The 22,987-nt window shown below is 35.5% G+C and overlaps 1 protein-coding gene across 4 annotated transcripts in view; it reads right to left on the minus strand.

Moving 5' to 3' along the window:
• Positions 1-6,554: 6,554 nt before the first annotated feature.
• The window catches only part of LOC111869132 (BUB3-interacting and GLEBS motif-containing protein ZNF207), a 35,344-nt gene continuing 18,911 nt past the window's right edge, over positions 6,555-22,987 (minus strand). For 2 of the 4 annotated variants that reach the window (XM_023860370.2, XM_023860372.2), the window contains one exon: positions 6,555-12,706. In XM_023860370.2, coding sequence (XP_023716138.1) covers positions 12,597-12,706 — 110 coding nt within the window. In that variant the 3' untranslated portion in view covers positions 6,555-12,596. The remainder of the gene's footprint in view (positions 12,707-22,987) is intronic. The other 2 variants (XR_004513515.1, XM_033753294.1) reach the window with 2 other exon arrangements.

The following is a 22,987-nucleotide window of genomic DNA, read 5'->3' on the forward strand; positions in this document are numbered from 1 at the left end:
TTGTCCTATCATATTGAGGTTTTCTGCAATTGAATGAACTCGTGGTACAGGGGAGGGACCGACTTACTCTATATATTTATCTTTTATAATTTTTGAGACACTTACTTTCAAATTTTTCCAAAGAATATGTCAATTTTTATTATCTTGCATTATTTTAAGGCAACACTGGGTAAATCGACTAGTACACAATACCAAGATGTTTGGATGATAATACTGTTCCGAGGATAAAAAAGATGATGCAAAGAGGAGTGTCTATAGGAACTAGACCAAGTATTCAATCAAACTCTGTAAATACCAGAGAATGTTCTTATTTCAATGCCAAAGTAGGCAAAAACGTTATTTTCACATTGACAATTTGGAACGGGAGGCTAGATGAAATTAGGGATGATAGTGGAATAGTAAACTTTACCACATCCAAACATGTAATTATCAACAGTACAATGTTCCCACATTGTAACATTAATCAATATGGTTGGACTTCACCTGATGGAAAGACACACACTCCAGATGATTACATCTGGCATTCAAGTATATGTTCATCTAGTCTTTCAAAAAAGCTGACTAATGCTACAAACCAGAAGGTCATGGGTTTGATTTGTGATTTCACTGGATTTTCTCAATTGACCTAAACCTTCCAGCCGCACTATGGCCCTGGGGTCAACTCAGCTTCTAACAGAAATGAGTACCAGGAACCTTCCTTGGGGTAAAGGGCAGCCAGCATGTGAGGCTGACAACCTCAGTGTCGTCTGTGAGCTGACTGTCTTGAAAATGTGGGAGTCTCAAAGTTTCACAACTCTATGGGCATCCATGGCCTGTCACAGGAATAGCTTTACCTTTATACCTTCATGCTACTGGTCAATATTTGGCAGCTTCCAAATTAGGGAGAAACTGTCAGTAAATAAACATCCAACAACAAAGGTTGATATGGAAAAACTGTCTCAAGAAACTGACAATATGGAAGGTAAAGATCAATATCAGGTTATGTCTCAATCAGGTCTGCTATTTTGGAAATCTTGGATCACTATGTGGACATCGGGTTGCGAAAGTATACAAAGAATATGAAAATTCAAGCCAAAGGGAGTCCAGATTATAAGAACTGAGGCAGTACTGTGTTATCCATAAAAATATTCAAGCCTTTTGGTTTTCAGATAATGTACTATTACGTAGCTGTCATATGAATATACCTAATAATTAGGGAAACATCGTCTATACTTTTTGGTAAGCCCAGTCGTATAATTTTTCATGTAATTGCAGGTCACAGTATTTGAAGAAAATATATTGCTAGGACATACGGGTATAAATCAACTGTAAAGATCTACATATTTAATTAAATCTCTTTCGCTTGCTATCAAATGTCTTTTCCCTGCATTCTAAGTTCTGAATGTTTTATTTACCGACGCTGCACTCTGGGTAATAATATTATGATCCACCACATTATAATCTAAGGTCTATACATTTCCTCTTCAGATCTGAAGCTTTCAAACCACAAGCATATAAGGTGAAATGAATGATCACAACTCAGTACTATTACAAGAAATTAAAGCGACAGAGTTTCCACCTAACAGATTTGGGCTGGAGTTTCCAAAAATTGAATGTCTCCAAAATCCTATTAGATATTAGGAACTTCTAGGTTTCTATGCATCTTGAGCTCATCACATCACAAATCAAAATTACAACACTACGTTTCTGAAACAAGTTTTCCTATGTATTTCTGAAGAAATGCTTATTGCTTGTAGGAATTCATGGCAATTATATGTTACCATGCTTTTATTTTAAAGTGCACTGGAGTGCAACATTTCTCAAATATATTAGCCTTAGAGATAAAAAGTCTTCAGATTTGAAAGCGCCTGACATGATAACACTAGCAAGTAGAAAGTTTTAAGCATATAGATATTAATCATTCCCACTCTGATAGCAGCGATGTGGAACCAGTAGGCTGTTCATTTCAAAAGCCAATACATGAAAATACTTTAATGACTAATCCTACAGTTTTGATTTCAAGAACTTTCTACTTAAAAGCATACACAATGCCCATTTAAAAAATAGCAATATTCTGATTGTGAACAACAGCCCACCAATAAAAAAGAATGCATGAGGCACTTAACATGTATTGCATTATCATAATACTTAAAAATAAGCAAGAAATATATTTTCCAAATGATTTTATTCTTTTTCCTGAAGTTTCTACACATTAAATACAGTGAAGAATACACAACAATGAAATTAACTGTGCTAATGCAAGTCAACAGCAAAAGACAAAACAATCTTCAGGGACTGAAATACAAACATTTCAACTTACTTGACTTCTTGAATGTTATTAATACCCTAGTTGCTTGCAACAGGAATCAAATTTCTATATGTATATTGTTTTATAACTGACATGACAGTGGAAAAGCAGAAGAAAAGATAAAAACACACAATCGCCTGTAAACAGAGACAGGGGACTGAGTAGTCCAACAGCATCAAGCTGTGATTGGATGAATAATTAAAACAATCGCCTGTCAATAATGACAGGGGACTGGCACGGCAGTCCAACAGCAGTCAGTGCTGTGATTGATTGCTTGTGGAGAAAAACAATCGCCTGCCTTCGAGACAGGGGACTAAAGGTAGTCCAACAGCTCCGTGCTGTGATTGGTTGTTGCAAGAAATACAATCGCCTGTCGGAAGACAGGGGACTGACAACAGTCCAACAGCAATGTGCTGTGATTGAGACATGTGAGCAAGTGAGAGATACAAAATACAATCGCCTGTCAGGAAGACAGGGGACAGGAGTCCAACAGCTGCCTCTAGCTGTGATTGTTGGTACTACCTTGGGACTTGGTCCAGATTGTCGCTGGTTGGCTGGTCATTGCCACCACCTGTCATTCATGCTACCCCACACAACCTCCAATTTAGTCAGCTCACTAGCATCACAGTATATTTTTCCATGTCAGAAACAATACAACCACATACCAAATGCCACAAAATAATATGCTAGCAAAGAAATTATGAACATCTTGGAAGATAGCTGACCAAATCAAGGGTCTTAAGAGGGAATAGGACATCACTCTGTTTTATGAGGCACAATACCACTTTACAATATTTCTGCTTTCTTGCACCTACCTCGCGATAAGGAATAAAGATAAGAATGATAATTTCATACAGTTCAGTTTATTCTGACAAAATTAAAAACTAGATTCATGTAGTGTTTTAGGAAAGCTATTTTAAAACAATTTCAAAAAACCACCTTCAGGTGTAATTACAACAAAATGAACAATGCTATAATCATTACTACAAGTGTCCTATCCCCTTCTCAGTCTCAAGATCCCAACATGTAATTGTACATGAGCACAATGCCAAATATTCTGAAATTAGTTCTGGCTCCACTGCCTTTCCAGTAAATTTCACTTAATCAGAACCTTCATAAAGGAAGAAAAAAGTAAGCCCCCACCCCCACCAACATTGAACTGCAAAAACAAATATGATTATTTCCTCATATATAAAATCTGCTTTCATTGTTGCTACACTGAAGTCTTCTTGGGCAATAATCAGTAATATCAATATGAAATTAAACTGTATGTCACAGACTGCCTCTGTATCCATCAGGGACTTGATGTAAAGAGTGACCTCTATAATACACATGGTGTAATATACTTCACTGCTCAGGAACTAGTTAAAGGGAGATCAGTGGGCATAGTAAAGCGATCCCCATCCCATAAATGAAGCAGATCAACACTGCTTAATCTAGACGTGACAGTGTGTGATAGACTGAAATGTCTTGGTTTTAATTTGAACTGATGATGACAACCGAAGAATACTTCAGTGAATAATCATTTCCCTTTATATTGTACTTTATCCTATCTGGATCACTATTTTTTACCTTTGCACATATCTGGATATGGAAGTAACAATCAATTTATAACTTGAGAGGGGTAGTGAAAATTCCATCTGTCTGTTCTAGGTTTGCCTTGCAAATATGAAATTCATTATTTTTTTAATTCTGAACCTGAGAGAAACCTGGTTCAGACTGGTTCACTGGCTGTCATTTAATGATGCTGTTAGTACTGAGACTATGTAACATCGAAAAACAGTATGAATAATGAATTGAAATAGATATGGAAGGAAGCAGATGTGGTCTAATGATGGTACAATCCTGGCATTTGCCAAGAGGGACCATGGAAAAACCACAAAAAAACCTCAGGACACCTGGTGCTGAGGAAGAGATTTAAACTAAGCACCCCTTGGATACAAGTCTAGAATTGTTACGCAAACCTCTTTGGTACCCAATTCACAATACTGAGGAGAATTAAACACTAATGCCATTAATTTCAGGGTAACTAAGTTTAAGCATAAGGCCATATGTTATCTGAAGTGCAACTGCTGTAACTATAATAGATAATTATTATAGCTCATATAGATATAGCACATTGGGACCTTTCCATGCTTTTCTTGCCATGTGAGCACAAAGATGGTGCTTACCTCATTCAGGAGTGAATTACTTAAAAATCTTTAGCCTTGCTTTACCAACCTTCAATGAATTATTATATCAGTTGGAAGCAGCAACACATTTAACCTTAAAACTGCCAGCTAAATTTCTGTGCTGCCAGGGCTATGTTTCAAAAAGGAACAAAACAATACTACTGTTAAGATTACAATCTTTTGGGATGTGACACTTCATGAACTGGTATACCATTATCAACATTTAGGAAGCATTTTCTGCTTTCAGGGTACCCTGAAGATGGAGGCAGGAGGCTCTTCCAAAATGGTGGTAATGATCTAACAGACTACACAGCATAAGATCCAAGACAGTAATCTTCAGTATTATCACTGTGAGATACAAAAATTTCATAAAATTACTCTTTATACTTTTCATATTTCATACAGAACATTATAGAAAAATAATCATGATTTTAAAAGAGAAGTTACTTCAAAGAAGTTCAAAAAAAGCAGTTGTTGGAGGAACATGCCTGTGTGTATATTTCTTATAGTGATTTACCTATTCAACAGATCTTCTACATGTGTGGTCTTTCAACCTATTTACAACTTTCATAGGTCACCTACGAACATGACACTTTGAAACTACTTCCATATTTTTGATTGAATGTCACTCACTGTTTCCTATGTTTTTCAATGGTACATGAGAATGAATCACTTCATTCTTAAAATTTAGTAAAGGTATTCTTTCTTTTCTCATGCTGCTAAAAAAGAAAGAAAGAATAAATTTTAACTAGTCAGATTTCTGTGAATTTTAGGCTGGCAGAACAGAGCACTACCACATGCTACTTTTTCACTGTTAATACTATGGTCAAGCACGATGTATGATCAGAATTGGCTGGATGTTTACTGGCATCAGAACTTAAACAATATGCAAAACATGACATTATACTATGTTCTTTGGTGACACAGATTTAAATACAGCCAATTATATATGAAATTCTGCAACATTATGCATCCTAATATCTGCTCCAACAATTGCGCCAAAAGTCAGAAACCATAACATAGTACAGAACATCACATCACAATATCCATCATTCACAACTAAGAGTAATCTGGTTGAAGCATTCCTTAAAAATAAAATCTGGGGCTTCACACATGGCCAGTATAACTTACCTTCAATTACTTTTAATTTACTGAACACCATATAAACAACTATGTTTCTAAAACCTATTATTAATCTTCACTACAGTAAAAGAACCTTTCTACAACCACAGTTTTTGAGTTTCACTGTTCCAAGAATGCATACTAAGTTTTTAAAATATCCTNATGCCTTGAAATAAATACATATGAAAAACAGGCCTGAAAAGAAGAGGCCATTAATGTGGTTGCACGTTACAGAATTCCGAACTTTTCCAAGGCAACACTTACTAGTAACAGCAAAATTAAAACAAAATAATCACAACCATTTCTATATCAATTTCACTCGGTTTAGGATTATGAAAAATGTTGCATTATCTGTTCACACATGGGACACTGTTTTCTGTGCCAACAAACGTGAAAAACTTAATGAATCTCATTTGACACATAATCATTCCATTATAGAACAGAAATCTAGATTTCTGAAGGTTTTGTGAGAATGATTCAGATATACTTGCAACCAATTCCAGAATACAAAACTAAATTATTGAAAGAACTTTTTTAGCTTTACTGTATTAAAAATGGAAGAAGGACCAGGCTATGTTCTGAATTTGAGATGACTGTTAATCCCTTACAGTTGAGTCACATTGTACATTATAGGTTTCTATGTCTAATTCTCATCTGGATAGTATAGTACTGATGGAATTGTGGCTCCATATTAAAAATCTGCAATTGAACATCACTTGACTATATTCCAAACAGCATTTCATAGCAAAATGAATGAACATAACTCTTATACAGTCTGTTCATAAATTCCTTACACACATTTAAACTAACCTTCACACTTCAACTTATATAACTTTCCCTTCTCCTTGTCATTCAGATCGGATATGATGCCCACCCAGCCTTCTCTGTTATGGGTACCGGAGGCTCTTTTCCTGGGGGAAAAGCAGCCAGGGTGTGAAGCTGACCACTCACCTCCAGCTAGTACAAAGGCCAAGAAAACGTGGATTTATACATCCACTCTCCCACATGTCTTCATGGCATAGTGCTTAATTAGTTAACTTCACCTTTTTACTTCAGGTTATATATATGTATCCCTAAGACCTAGAGTCTAAAAGGTTAAAACTTTGAATTATGTCACATTTGTTTCTCAATTAATGAACTTTAACAGCTTCAGTGGCCACGTGGTTGTACATCAATATCTGACACAAAACCCTTAGGTTGTAATAAATCCACCTAATATTACTGACGTTCATTTGCAGATTCTAAAGGTTGGGGTGGGGGAGGAGAGGAAAAAAACTCCACAACAACTTATTAGCTGACAGTATTACCTCTATTAAATGTTGCTGCTCCAAACTAATATCACACAACACAACAATCCAGCAGCCAATTACTTACGCTGGAATACCAATAACAGCATACAGTAAGCTCCTTAACTTCACTTCTGAAGCATGACAATGCATGACCACACAATTTTCACAATTTTATACATTATATATAAGATACTTCCAAAAGCTACTAATAATAGTAGCAGTTGTCTTTATCCATGTCATGAATGCAAACATTTAGTGGTCAGTTGATCAGCATAAGATACAGACTTTTTTAACTATGCAGTTTTCCTTTAATTATAACATTTACTATCTAAAACAAACAAAACAACCAGCAGTAATTTCAATTAAAGCAGAAAAAACTGATTTAAACTACCGCACGGAGTTTTTGGAATAACATTTTCACTACCATATTTTAGAGAGCATAAGACATACCTCTTTTCTGGATAATGCTGCCCAAAATCTGATCACATCTTACAGTGTGAATGTACAGCAAGTCTTATGGTAATTCTTCTGACTTATGAAACAAAAATTTCACTATACAGTATGGAAATAAAAGACGCATCATAATTTCTTGTTACTTTATCACACGACTGTCAAAATATACACTAAAAAGTAATTTCCTCCAGAATTAAAACAGATGACAAACTGTTACACAAGACAGGCATGTTTCATATAACTACCACTATTATTTTACTCTTAAAATTTTGTGTGAGTTCTGAAACAGAGAATTAATCAAAATCTGTTCACTCGTTCTATTATGAAATGCACCTAAATATCTAACTATATAATGCCAACAATTTTCATTTCACTAAATGTCTGCAATCATTTTCAAGCTCAACAGGGCAACATTCACAATGTCTTCAACAACACTACATATTAATAGTCCAGCATGTTAGTGGTTTTTAGAGGACAAAATAAAGACTTCTCTTTGTTTCAGGTTATGACATTCTTGTAGCTCATTTCTGAGTGCAGAACTACAGCATATTGCAATGCTTGCATGTCTGAACTATGAAATTTCATAAACAAAAGCAGTCAACTATGAGCTTTTTCAGGTTGATGTAAAAATCAAAATACCAAACAAAGAAAAATCCTGTTTTTGTCAAGCTTCTGGCACCTACCTCATACTACTGGTACAAGGCAGTTCCCCACCTCATACCACTGATACAAGCTAGTTTCCTATCTCATACCACTGGCACAAGACAGTTCACTACCTCACACCACTAACATATGACAGTATCCTTCCTCACAAAGCTGACTAACTTTTCCCTTTTTCAAATATCGCCTGAGCAAGACATAAAAATGTAATGATGCAGAAGTCATGACAGTACAGCACTGAAAAACTGGAAACAAGTCATAGTATCCTACTTTCCTAGAACGCATACATGTTCAGATGAAAGGTTGGCATGGGAATTACGTGAAAAAACAATTAGAAAGGATGTCCACCAGAAGAAAGTTGATGTCTAATCATTAGCTTATTCAGAGGTGAAAGCAGCTGAAACCTACTTGTGAAAACCTTCAGCAAAACGTGGAGAAGTGAATACAAACTAGAACGCATACACTGGCCAATCATAAAATTCCCTGCTGGAGGAAGTTATGAGGAAACTGCCGTTTCATATACACATGACAACAATGGTTGTCACACCACAAAATGGATGACATTATGGAACAATGTGTATATATGTCAAGTTCAGTGTGAAAACCAGAATTATGTACACAGATCCCGTAAATCTACATTTGAAGAAACTCTCAATGAAATACAATATTTGAGTGGTTTGGTTGACTGTAGATGCTTCATGTCCTTGCCGTTCACCATCACATAATGAGGGGAAACTGATGTTTATAACATAATTCACAGTGGCAGGCACATGATGAAGTATTTATATGGATGGTCTGAAATGCCTGTCTAAGGTATGGGAGTTTAGGGGAAACTGGAAGATGGATCTGTGGATGTTCCACAGTGAAGATATACTGGCTCGCTTGGGGCTCTGCATATGACAGTTCTAGTCCAAGCATAATATTTCCCTGATCCATTACTCGCCCTATTCACCACTCAGACCAGTAGTGGGGCTGGAAGTTTGCTGGAGATAATGTAACATAAGAAGTGAACAACATCCCAAATGAAGGGTAGTAGAAGTGCTTTAATAAGTGGGGCCACTGGAATCACTGTATCCAATTACGATGAGACTCCTTTAAAGCTGATAAAATTCATTAGAAGAATCCGTCACAGAATTTTGTGTTCTGTCTTATGCAATGCAGCATTACTGAAATGTCTTGAAGCTACAAGTAGCAAACGAAAGTCAGAGGAAGCATCCAGACTAAACAGTTCAAATTCTAATGTAAATCTATATAAACTATCCAGTGTGAAATAACCCCTGTTTACTTCCAGTCCTGTTTATTATGTAACACTATGGCGACTGTAATCTGTTCCAAAGGCATACAGATTTTATTTTTCACAGCAAGCCTTACCTTTATTGCCAGTGCATAGATAAAAGATAAGCTGTATTAAAGTAAGGCTTGCCACACTAACCTGGAGTTGTATACCAGAATACGATGATGCTATGTGACGACTGCAGTTTAGATTAGAGAACAGAGTTGTCTATCGATAGATAGGGTACTAGTAAATGGTATAATCAATACAAGAATAATAATGAATTCTGAAACAATACATGAAATGGAAAGAAATAAAACCTTTGAGAGAAAATAAAATAAGTTACGGAATTAAACATATCAATTAGTACATTACTTTGGTATGTTTGTAAAAGTCAAACTAAACAAGATTCATCGATTGACAACCCTATAATAGAAAGTGTCTTTTACCTGCACAGAGGCGGGTGATGCAAGTGATGCACTAGACCCTCAATAATGAGTGGTACATGCCGATAGCTTTGCCACAAGACACACAAATCTGTGTTCATCATCACACACCAACACTATACTGAGCATATGCTTGCTGTGGCAACAGACAGATGTGATCAACTGCATGTTAGTGGTGGACAGCCTTGCAACATATAATGATGAGCAAACTCAGAACCAACATAGGCACACATATTTACTGCCATATTCCAAACTACATTTCATCAGCACTACTCATTACACTCAGGTCAGGGAAAAGCTGAACAACCTGCCTAGCAGCTACCACCCTTTTTCAAGATTCATAACTTCAATCAGTTGTCATTTGCATTCTCTTCCATTTTGTTTGCAGGTTTTGCCCCTTTGCATTCTAATTTATTGGTGTTGATGGAGGGAAGGGGTGAAATGTAGGTAGGGTGGGGGAGTAAGCAGCTGACTTAATTCCTACCACCCATGATTCTTTCCCTGGCCCAAGTGTAACCTGAAATATGGCATATCATTACCATCAACCAACTATAATAAGACAGTTTAGCCAGTAAGGCTAACTATGATTATCAATAACTTCAATTTCTGCATCTCTTTCCCCTTGCAAGGTTAACGCAAAATGGAAATCATTGCAACAAAACGATCTCCTTACTTCATCTTACTGATTATTTGGTTGCACTGGCAGTCTGTTTTAATTCAAGCAACTCCTGAGCAACACTTACATTATCTTGTGAAGGTCGGCAGATGGAAAACTGTGTGTCTTACAAACTGACACATCATGAAGCAAATAAGTTAAAATGATAAAAATATATATCTGGAAAAAAGAACCAGCAAATCACCCTATGTACTGAAATGGTAAATAAAAGTGGCCCAATTATCTGTTAATTGAATGTAACAGATTCTCATAAATTAATACAGACCCAAAAAAAAAAGTTTCCATTTTAACTATTTTGGGTTCTAGATTGAAAGAGTTTATTTTATGCTTGATGGGTGTATTTATTCCGTTATAGGCCAAATTAAATAGTGTGATCTGTTAATCTGTGGCTATGACCAATAAGATTTCTCTACTTTCTGAACTGTAAAACAAGATCTTGATAAAATTAATGAGGTATGAGACCAAATCATAATGGTAACTAGTGTGAAAAACCTGAAAACTCACATAAACAAAATTGTGTACTGAATGTGTCATAAGTGGGAGAATACTGACTACTGTGTGCATGCATGCATGAACACACCCACAAACAAATGAGTTAAAATGTATTTGAAAATTTGCAATAACAACAGTCCTGGAATTTTTTAGGCTGTGAATTAATTAAGGAATTTATTAGGTTATAGTGTAATCCATACAACACAAATGTGAATTACAAGGCATACATGAGTTCCTTTAAGACACTCCAGGTAACTGTCGAGATACCCAAAAAGCCATAACTGTTGCATCCTGATGTTTTGAAATTAAAAATTCCATTAGTTTTGAAGGATATTTTAACCAAACAACATTCTTTACTTATGTCAGAATACCCCTAACAGGTACTACAACTGCTGATACTTTTTTCATGCTCAAATGTGCTAAGCAGGAATTTCAGTACAGCAACCTTGACATCACTGTTCCCATAACACAATTCAAGTCAATGGGTAAACTTGACACAAGGTATCTCTAAGCCTGAGCTTTATCAAAGAAAATTTGGAAGGGAAGACAAAGGATGGAAAAAGTAGAGGGGAAGGACTGGGTTTTTTCCTTATGAGCTATCACTTGGAGGTCTTCCCCTCCCTCCCCATAGCTTGGCTGATTGGCCTAACCCACATTTGTATTTGTAAGAGCCAACAGAGCCCAGAGATATTTTGCTGAACCTGCAGCAAAATATTCCAGCTTCTTTTTTTCTGAAAATACAATTCTGCTGGGGTTATTTCAATTCAGGTACATTTTACTGTTTTTTTTTTTCAAAAATGAAAAACCAAGGCACCATCATATTTTGAAAAATAAGCAAAAGACTTAGTGTTTAAGGTGTCTGTTTAATTTATTTCAAATGAAAGGCAGAAAATAGTGGACCTGTGTAGCACTGCCATATTGCAACAACAAACTGCTGATATGTATGATTGTAACTACGGACAAGGTGATCATCTCAGAATATTGTAACTGTGAAGTTCTCTCTCTCTCTGAGAGAAATCAATCACTAAGCTGTAATGTTTGAATCCTACTATAATCTGAATGAAATATGGGCAACTTGTACACTTACACTTTATTCTTGATATGCATACATAATTATGCTGGCAGTTTTAGAAGTTCACACTATGGCATAACAGTCTGATTTGGAAATAGCTCGTGGGAATATATTGAAACACCTAGTCTATATACATACATTTTTTTCACGAGACACTATGAAATGGTTGAACCACATTGTTCATATTGCAATATTCTCGAAAGCTTTATATTAAACTATACTGAAATCACATTCAAGAAATCAGCTGAGGAGAGCGATGTGTACTCATAATTATAATTTGCTCTGTATAGGGGAAAGTTGCTGGTTCTTTTTCCTTATTCCCACACACACTTCAATGAAACTATGTTGAAATATAACTTTAATTTCTGCAGAAAAGTAAAAACCAAGTACAATCTAGCCACATCAGATCCCAATCCAAGCAGGTCCAGGAACAAATCGACGATATCCATGCTTAAAAATGTTGAGAAAGGAACTTAAAAAAAAAGTAACACATAATTTCTTACAGTGGCAGACCACATCTGTGGAAACACTGAAGAAGTCAGCTAGAAGGAAGATGCAGGGCGATTGACCGTGAGTATATGTAGTGCAGTGGGAAGGGGATGCCAATCTAGGGGCTTCCACACCACAGTAGCCAGAGCCCCCCCAACAAACCTGATCATCTGAAGCGTGGGTGCATCATAGGCGTGAGCATGGGGGGCCCAGGAAATGCCATAGGCGGGGCAGCATAAGGATGCATGGCACCTGGTGGCAGTGCTCCAATTAAACCTGAAACAATTTGTTTCATGTTAACAATGTAATGTTTCTTCCTATATGGGAGGACTAGAATAGCTCACAACTGATCTGAAGTTAATCTTTAACAATGGCCATAACATCATCTGAAACATCAGTTCACAATCTTTTTTGATGTGGCCCATACCAAATTATCACATATGCAATAAGTACCACATTCTGAAATGAGAAGAACACAAAAAAAAATCATGTAAATATAACCTACCTCTTATTTTATGAGTAATATCATGCAACAAGGCTAATATGGTTTCATATTAATAAATTTGAAAATATTAAACTAATAATCACAAATGTAATAAACCATAATTAATGGGAAATGTGACAATACATGTCACTGAACCTATGATCTATTGTGTTAAAAAATGTAGACAAGAAGAGAATAACAAAAATAGGCTAAATCTTGAAAATGTGCAGACAATACAAAAAAAAACACAAAACCATAATTCAGCTGCAAAGTTGTTTTCTTCTTTACTTTGACCATTGTGATCACAATTTCTGACCACAACATTCTGTTACAAGGACTTATGGGTACAGAAAAATAACCCTGAAGCTGCATGGGATCTTTGCAGCACAAGTTGGTGGCCAATGATCTGAACACTCACACGATACTGGAATAAAAATGTATGCCTGCCCTCCATGAATGGCATTATACTGTTATAATTTCAATATGGAGAAAGAGCACTTTAAGAGACCTTCATTTTTCCGATGCATAATCACTTTCTTTGTTTGATTTGAGGTTCTCACAGTGGTGACTATGAAGAGGCCAGTCTTCTGGGTTGTAACGTCACGTTGTCCAGTAGAAGCCCACCAACGTTTCAGATGGCTTCCACTAGACTACACGGCATTTCATGTGGAAGACAGTACTCTTCACTTCATTTCTTGCCTTTACTATGATTACCTTCAACAAATCTTTGCTTCTTGGTTTAGGCTGTGCCAACATTTTCTTATCCAATTTCATAACAATGAAAATGTCAGAGCACACACCTCTCCATTTCTCTACCAGTTATTGTTTATAATGCGAACTATAAGGCTGGAGAAAAAATCTGGATACGAACCAAGCCCCTGAACTGAGATTCAGCCACTACCAGCCACTGCATGAGATTCTACATCAGTTACTATCTCCCACTCGTAAATACAAAACACTTATGTTCTTTCAACACATATAAAATAATAAAATGTTAATATTACACCATACAGAATTTTGTCTATGTGTTTATATGACTTCATATGCTGACAACAAGGAAATATTCAAAATACATATTTTAATATGCCATAAAATAAACTAATCCTTCCAGCCACATTACGGCCCTGGGGGTAAAGGGCGGACAGTGCATAAGGCTGAAAACCTTACCGCCATCTATGAGCCGATTGTCTAGAAAATGTGCGAACCTCAATATCTCACAACCCTATTGGCCTTCACGGCCTGTTACAGGGATACCTTTGCTTTACTCTATAAAATAAACACACATAAGATCAATGGCTAGTGAAAATTATGAACCGCTATTTCAGTTTATTTTATATAGTACACTATATCAAATGCTACACTGCAATAAATGTCAAGGCAGTATACACTAAAAATTATGGTAGGAATTTGAAAAGCAACAATTCCTAAGCTCATGACTGGGAATTATGTAAGTAAGATCTAGGCTAAGGTATTTACATCATGAAAAAGAATAGCAAAGTAAAACAAGTCAGAAAACATGGGTGATGCACATTACCTACCAATTTATTATGCATAAACATGATATGAATTAATATAACTTTGGCAAAATCATCTTTTAAATTTCTGAAAAACTGAGGATGTTAATTTATAATTCCAAAGAGAATATTAAAAAAGTCTGTAGACCATATATGAATGTATATTACCACTACACAACACAACAACGATATTAACTGTCAGTTATAATCTTTTACTCATGACATCATTTCAACAGTTCACAACTGGGTATTATAAACTAGGGAATAACAACATTCTGTGTGAACTGTCGAAATACTGTGATTAAAACACTACGAATACCGACAATATCATCACTGATATTGTGTTATGTGAGATGGCAATATACTGTAGTACTCTGAATATAAGCCGCCCTCAAATTTAAAATACACCTAAGTTTTAAAAGAGGAGTTTAGGAAATTATTTTGAACAAATTCAAAATGAAAACGGAAATTTGAAATTTTCAATACATGCATATTCCTTTCTATCTTTTGTATTTAATCAGAAAGTTCGTCCAAATATCCTTCAGTTGCACTTTCATTTTCCGAAGATGATGCACCCTTGCCATTTTGTTCAATACCGTCCAAAAAAAATGTCATCTTGCATTCCATCTTCCGCATTAGACATTCAGCACTTCAAAACCAATTTTGGAATATTATTGACTGGCACTTTTTTCCAACTTTTTGATATCAATTCCATTATTACTGACACTGATGCTCTACTTTGCCACTAGCTGTCAATACTCAAATGTCTTTATTCAGCCCAGCATCCCAGTGTTTACAAACAAAATGCCTGAATGGTTTGTCAACTGACATACCAAGTGGTTATCACTAGATCAGTGTTCTTGTTCCTTAACTATTTCTGATTCTATTGGTGAGATGCCATAAAATGCACCCATTGCCAGCATTCTCCATGGTTTGATAATGCACCAGGCTGACGTTCCCATACACATCCAAGCCAGTCTTTGATTAACTCCAATGTCGTTCATGCATTTTTTGGGGAGCATACACTATTACATATGGTGGAAATTTATTGCCGTTTGCATTCACTACATGAGAGTAACATATAACTTTACACAGCCTGTGATTTTCATTGCCACTTGTTTTTTCTCCCTTTGAAATTTGCAGTATAATTGCAAGGCATGTCAAAAAAACTGCAGTTTTGTTTGCATTGCCAATTTGCCTTAAAGAAACTTATTCCTTCGGCACAGTCCAATCATAAAACGCTGAAATTCAATCAATTTAGTTTCAAATTCCAAAGAAAGTTTGTGACCAATTTTTGCCCTCTGTCATAATGATAGGCTTTCTCTCTTCATAAAATTTTCACACCATCCATGACTAGCATTGAAAGGCATCTTACTTCTGACATGAAGGTTTCCCAAGTTAAAGGTAATTCTTTGTTTCATAAATCTTTTAAATACTCCAAAACAAATGCATCAATCTGAGGATTTCTACCATTTTTTGGTCCAGAAAGACATCCTATTTGTCAAGACATGAAAAGTTTTGTTTTTATACTTCACAAATGATGTGCACATGCCTCACTTACTGTATGCTTTCTACCAGCTGCATGAATACCTATCTTTTCAGCATATAAACTAACTTTTCTCCTGAATGTGGCATCATATGTAAAATGCTTTTCCATGGGTAAAAATTGACAGGAAACTGAAAATACCTAAATTATAAGAATGTCAGGCAATGACTGAACTGAAAGTTAACTCAAAGTGGGGGGGGATGTGGCTTGATGACTCACTCCGAATGTGTTTATGTTAGGTTCTTTCCAGACTACCACATGGACAGTTTGCAAACTGGTGAATAATCCCTTGAATTTAAGACACACCTTAATTTTTCAATGGGAATAAATGTTAAAATTTGCACCTTATGTTCGATGTAATATTGTACATTCTACACATTAAAACATACAACAGGATACAATACAGAATACAGATATATAGTTTTAAAATATAATATTATTGGGAAATACATGTGCCAACAGGACTGTGAATCACATAAACTTTACATGGTAAAAGAAGAAATATCTCAGTTTGAACAAGGTGGTTAATGGAACGTATATAACCAAATCACACATCACAACACAACTGCTCTCTATACAAGCACACATATTTAATATCTAAAAGTTCCCCACCCCCCCTAAATGTCAAAACAAGGTCTAAAAGGGTCCTACTACTGTGATGGTTCTCTTTCAATACATATATATTTTGTACACAAAACAGACAAATGCATATTCTTATATCACAACATTCTCATTAATTAGCTAACATAAAACTATGTGATCTAATACTCTGCCAAACTGACAAAACAATAATGAAAAGCTGTACAATATTTTACTGTTATAATTTCACAGAGCACAGTCCTTCTTGTGAAATCAAATCATTGCCATTCAATAAATTCACTGCATTTTGTGCAACACAATGGATTTATTATCGAGTTCCAAAAAGACACCCATTCTAAACCAAATTAATCCATTCCATTCCTTCCCATCCTATTCCTATAAGATTCATTTTAATGTTCTCTTCCCATCTATGCTATTATGAGATTTGGGGGGGAGGGGGGGTTCTCAGTATATGTTTCTCATGCCTTGTCAACCTCATCATCCTAGATTTGATCAACCTAATATCTGGTGAAGAGTACAAGGAACTCATTATGCAATTTTCTCCAAGTTTCCAATTACTTCTACCCACTTCTGTCAGATTATTCTTCTAAGTGCCCTCTTCCCAAAAACCTTTACTGTTATATGAAACCTGAAGATCCTGCATGGAATAATGTGATGCTAAACAAGGAGTTTCAGGTAGAATTTATAAAGCCTACTTTCCTACTGCAGATTTCCTATAAATCTTGTGTTCTTACTGCCTTAATTATTATACAAAACAATTATACACTTACAGAGAAACAGCAAAATTCAGCATGCATAGATGCTCATATGGGCAAAACCTACACAAGCCAGAATTATTTATTGTTTGAAACTGTACACATGTTACAGACCTACCGTCATCATCGTCATAATCTTTATGGAAAGAATTTCTGAAGAACAGATTTTATAATCTTTTCAAAATTTAGCAATGTCATCATGTTTGTAATTGTTCAATGATATTTTATACAGAATTTCTAGGTTGCATCAGCCTCTTGTAAACAGAGAAAAAGCTCTTTTGCCTCCCTCCACATTAAATTTGGCTAAATGAAAATACTTTGCACAAGCCATGCCTAGGGAAAGAGATGGATTTTCACATTTAACAAATAAATTCTCAAGAATAGGTGAAGACATTTTCATAAACCCACACATCAGAAACTATTTGCAGGATATCACATCTAAGGCCACACTAAACCCATATGAATTAGCAGGATGGAAGTCATTTAAAATGGTTACTGCCAATATAAGAGTCAAGAGGGAAGAAACTGATATTGTTAAAGAAATACTGGATATATTTACAAGATTGGGATGCAGTATGTCCTTGAAGATATATTTTCTGCATTCACGTTTAAATTTTCTGCCATCACACCTGGGTGCTGTCAGTGATGAAGGTCGCAAAAGTTTTCATCACGAGGTATTTTATATATAAAACAGCTACCAAGGAAACTAGAACCCTAATATACTGACTGTTGTTGGTCACTGATCTGAAAAGCTCTAGGTATCAGTTATAAGATGGGGCAGGGGGAAGAAGCAGTATTTCATTCGTTACCTCTTAATTACAATCCATACGTAAGTATTTAATTTCCATCACCTTCAAAATGGCAGGCAATGTAACTACTACAAGCTCAGGCTGATATCTGTCACACTAAAATTTATCAGATTCACCAACATTTCATCTAACGAGAAGATAGAACTTCTCTGTTTTGTTGTACACTGTTACCAAATATTTATCTATATTAACCTGTATAATCTACAAAAATGGACCTTAAAATCCCTGGTAATGTTAAGGCTGATGGCAGGATTTTAACTGAAGGGTAAATTTATTGAGTTCAGCCAACTGGATTACTTGCACGCTCTGTTACAGTAGTGCAAGGCTTGCCCAATAAAAATTAAGTGGTTCCAGTGAGTCCTTCCTTACATGTTCATATGACCATCATGTTGGTATTCCTGAAATTAAAAAATACAGACGTGGGGTGGCCTTTAATGGTTTGATGCTCACACCAAGTTTCATGAATACATGTCAACTGTGATTGAGGGGGGACAGCATACATGCAGACATAATTTCCTTACAGAATATGAGAGGTAGGACTAGAATTCCTACAATCTAAGCATTTTTAACACAGCAGATTTTGAAGGATTGCATGCGTAACTTATAAGAATAACTAGAAAGATAAAATGATTATCAACTTCAAATCAATCATGCCTCACAATTTCCAAAGCAGTGATTTTTCTTTCAAAATCTCACAGAATTAAAATTCTACATCTTCAACATTTACTCAAGCCTCAATTCATTCATGCCAGGATAAAATAACTGTTTTCAAGACATGCCAAAGAGTAATGTGTTTACTAAAATTCTGCCAATATACTTTGCCATATAAACCAATGTTATCTCTCACTTTTCCTATCCTGGTAAGTAACATTTAAATGATGCAGCAAGTGAGTAACAACTGTATCAATCAGTGGAATGCTGTGCTTCAAATATACATGCTTATATCAACATACAAGTAAAAACTGTGACTTACAAGTAAACAGAAGTATTATTCTGATGAACTACAGAAGCAGTTTTTATCATAAACTCACATATCCACAGTAGGGCAGCAATGATATGTAGTACAAATAGTTTCTTATATCAGTCTGATTTGTGTTGTTTTGCTGTAACATCATTAACTAATAGGGGAATACATTTTATGTAACCTTTCCACTGTTACATTAGAAACTCTGTGGTGGCCCCCCTTAATGCTAAATTATTTTCTACAAAATATGTCGAGCATGCAACATGAGATACCCTTTATATCTTCACAGTCACCACTATTACCACTAAAAGATAAAAATCTATTTCCTTCAGGAATGCTAATAATACCCTCCTTAAGTGAAATTACTTATGCATCATGGACACAACAATACAAGGATCAGGTCAATGACAACTGATAATGCATATACAATGCATTAGTGGCTGAAGTATGAACTAGCATAAAGATTATGGTCTGCTGTAAATAGGTACCAATGTTTTTGAGGAACCTGCTGCCCCAAGTCTTCAGTCTGATCAGAATGATCATTCCCTAACGGAGACAGAAAAGATCCCCAAGTCTTGTGACTCCAAATTGACAAGGCTGTTCGCTCAAGATCTCATCACTTTTAGTCATTGTGAAAGCCTCAAATATTATACGAAATTATCCTCTTGCTGTAATATCAGGAGAGGGTGACAAGGGAACTTATCATTTGCAATAAATTATGACATGTGAACATGTATCAATCATAAAGGGTTCTGACAATGACACATTACAGTCAGTATTACTGAGTTCCTGGACTTTTCTCATCATCTAGCATTTTAGATAGTTTTGGACAGTGAAGCATCTTCTGAAATGTTGTGTTCCTCTGGTGTAACAGAAAATGGACAAAGTGGAAAAACCCAGTAATACTACATATGAATATGCAGTTATTGCCGAAACACACTTCACGAGATGGAATTATATAGCAAATACATACAAACAAGAGACGATTATTTTGTGTAAGGTATTAATTACACAGAATTTACTTATATCATATTAATAATGGTGATGCTCGAGCACAAACTTGTCTCTTTCTTCTACTATCAGCAAAACATCATCATCAGGACTTGACAAACCTGCTCACCTGCTTCTCCATAAGATATAAATCAAGGCAGAAACATGGAAAAATATTTGAATCTGTTCATTGATATTTCTTCCTGATTTATTATTTTATATTTTACCACAGATGGTGAACAGTATATAAAATCTTGTATATATATAGCTGTACATGAGAAGCATGAGGGCTGGTGCACATACAACCATACCATCTCTTCAGCCCTTATGCATCTGAGGTACAGATACATAGGGCAGAACTTTACACCTTATGTGATGCTATGCAGGTTGGTGCAAAGCAATTACAATGATGTGGGTAGAAGCAGTTTTTGTTACTAAAAACTTTTATTCAACAGGTGAACTGAGTCAGTATTTGTCAACTGCTGATCATGATGAAATACAATGTTAGATGACATACAGTTTCTGTTTCTATTGAAATAATGTTAGCAACATAAACTACTGTATCTACCAATTATATTTCTCTTATTAAATGAGACTACTGTAGACAAAAGTACAAGTCGTTTGGTATGACATGTACTGTAGGTTGCATGAGGGACAAAACACTGCCTGCCAGAAGCACAGCCACAGCCACAGCCACTGCAGTGTTGTTAAGTTTATCAAAACTGAAGTCAATGAGGGAGCATTTACAATGAATATTTAACTGGCACATAAACAAGCAGCAGAACTAAAGACAGTTTCTCTACAATCTGAATATAAAAAAAGAGGAGGAGGAACAAAATGATGTCAGAAAAGGAAACTCCTTCTTTCAAGTTTCAGTTATTAAATGTGACCAATGAAAGAAATGAGCCTGCAATATCAATGATTTTATTGCAACAGTAATTAGTAAAGCAGTGTGCAACAATTACAGAGTAGGGAAGCAAATGCCAATTGTATTGCGCTCACAAGAGAAGCTAGCAAAATCAATATATTTTTAGGGAGGAAATAATTTCTCAAAAAATTCTTATCCAACTGGGATTCAAACAGGAGAAAACAAAAGGCAACAGGCCAGTTCTAACAGAAAGCCACGACATACCACAGAAACAAATTTTATACTTTAGAGAAACAATCAGTTTAGGACAGAAAGCTGAAACAGCGTTTATACATGTTCACGAGTCATGCATATTAACAAGGTCTACAGTGATGACAGAAATGATGGCTTACTTGCACCTCTGCCTAAAGACCAGCAATCATAATTCAATTAAGAGAGGAAAAGGCTTCGTTGAATGCTCTGCTAATGTTAAAATCGATACAGAATAAACAAACGGTATCATCATATGAACAGAAACAATAAAGAGAAATGGGTGAAAGAAAAATTAATTCAAAATTTACCTCCAACATTTACAACAGTTTAGATACTGCATCTTACCACATCATTCTGGTAGATGAAACTTCCTATCAGTGTGTGTGTGAAGATGTGAAAAGATCAAGTTGGAATAATGGAAATGACATGGCTTTATGAATCAATTAGCACATAATTACTTCAATTTTATAACAATAATATACACAATGTTATCGGTGTATTAGTTTATTATTATGTGAGAAAGATTTGTAAATATGAGTCTACATGTACTGCTCATGCTTATTACAGTATGATGACACTTCCAGAATTGAGAGTAGAACAATCTCTACGCTTCTTCACTCACCCAAGCAATGGTCTACGCGACATACATCATGCACTCAGATTTTGGGCGCATACTATATGACAGAATGCGATATATCGTTTTTGAAAAAGAGCCTATTATAAACCAATGTTTAAAAATAAATGGGTATCAAAGCGGAATAAGAAATGAAAATCATGTTTCATACATCTCTACTGACACTTTGCACCAATTAGTGTTTCTGAACACTTCCTAAGAAAAACTGATTTGCACATGCACACACACACACACACACACATACTCACAAAAATATAAAGAACTCCTAAACAAAGCTACATACCTGAATGAAGTAGAGGGGAACTCTCACAGAATATTTAATATTATTTTTATTTGCACCATTTACATAATCACCAGACTGTTATCACTAACAGCGAAATATAACCAGCCACTTCTTGCACCATGTTTATAAACAGATGGTTTTTTGCAGACAGCTAAAACATTCTCAATAATGCAAATATCACTACTATTAATTCAAGATCACTTTCATCTATATCACTGTTTGCAGATACTTCCACATTTACTTTCATACTGTCCATCTTGACATGGGTACATTTTTTTTCATACTCTCCTCTTACTTGGCTTTGGACACAAAATATTAAAACTGCTATGAGTCCACAGCATTCAGAGCTCAGTCAATAAGAAAAGTATTCATTGCTGATAGAAATCTCTCACATATGAGAACACTTTTTTGTATCAGTGATCCCAATGGAATGATTGGAAGAAATTAGTATTCAACATGTTCAACACTTCCACATGTGAACAACTGTGTATGTATGTATGTATGTACGTACGTATATATATATATATATATATACATACATACATTCTTAAAATAGAACCGAAATCTTTCGTAAAGACTTGCCTCACAACATTTTTTCTAGCTTAGAAGTGTGTGCATGTCATATTAGAAAACTTCTGATTTTTCTGTTGGTCAGAGGTTTGAAAATGCTGTAGTTAAAGTCCTGATTTAATAGGAATGCCTCGCTCTTTATAACTGAAAGGATTGGTTTAGCCTGTTGGCAATAGTTTGCCTATCCCTTTATAAGGTGTACAAAAATGCACACACTATCGAGTATTAAGAATAAGCATGAAGCTGTATTTTAGCACACTGAACTATAGAAATGTGCAACTTATATAG

The sequence above is a fragment of the Cryptotermes secundus genome, unplaced genomic scaffold, assembly GCF_002891405.2.
Source record: "Cryptotermes secundus unplaced genomic scaffold, Csec_1.0 scaffold618, whole genome shotgun sequence".
Classification (NCBI taxonomy): Eukaryota; Metazoa; Arthropoda; class Insecta; order Blattodea; family Kalotermitidae; genus Cryptotermes; species Cryptotermes secundus.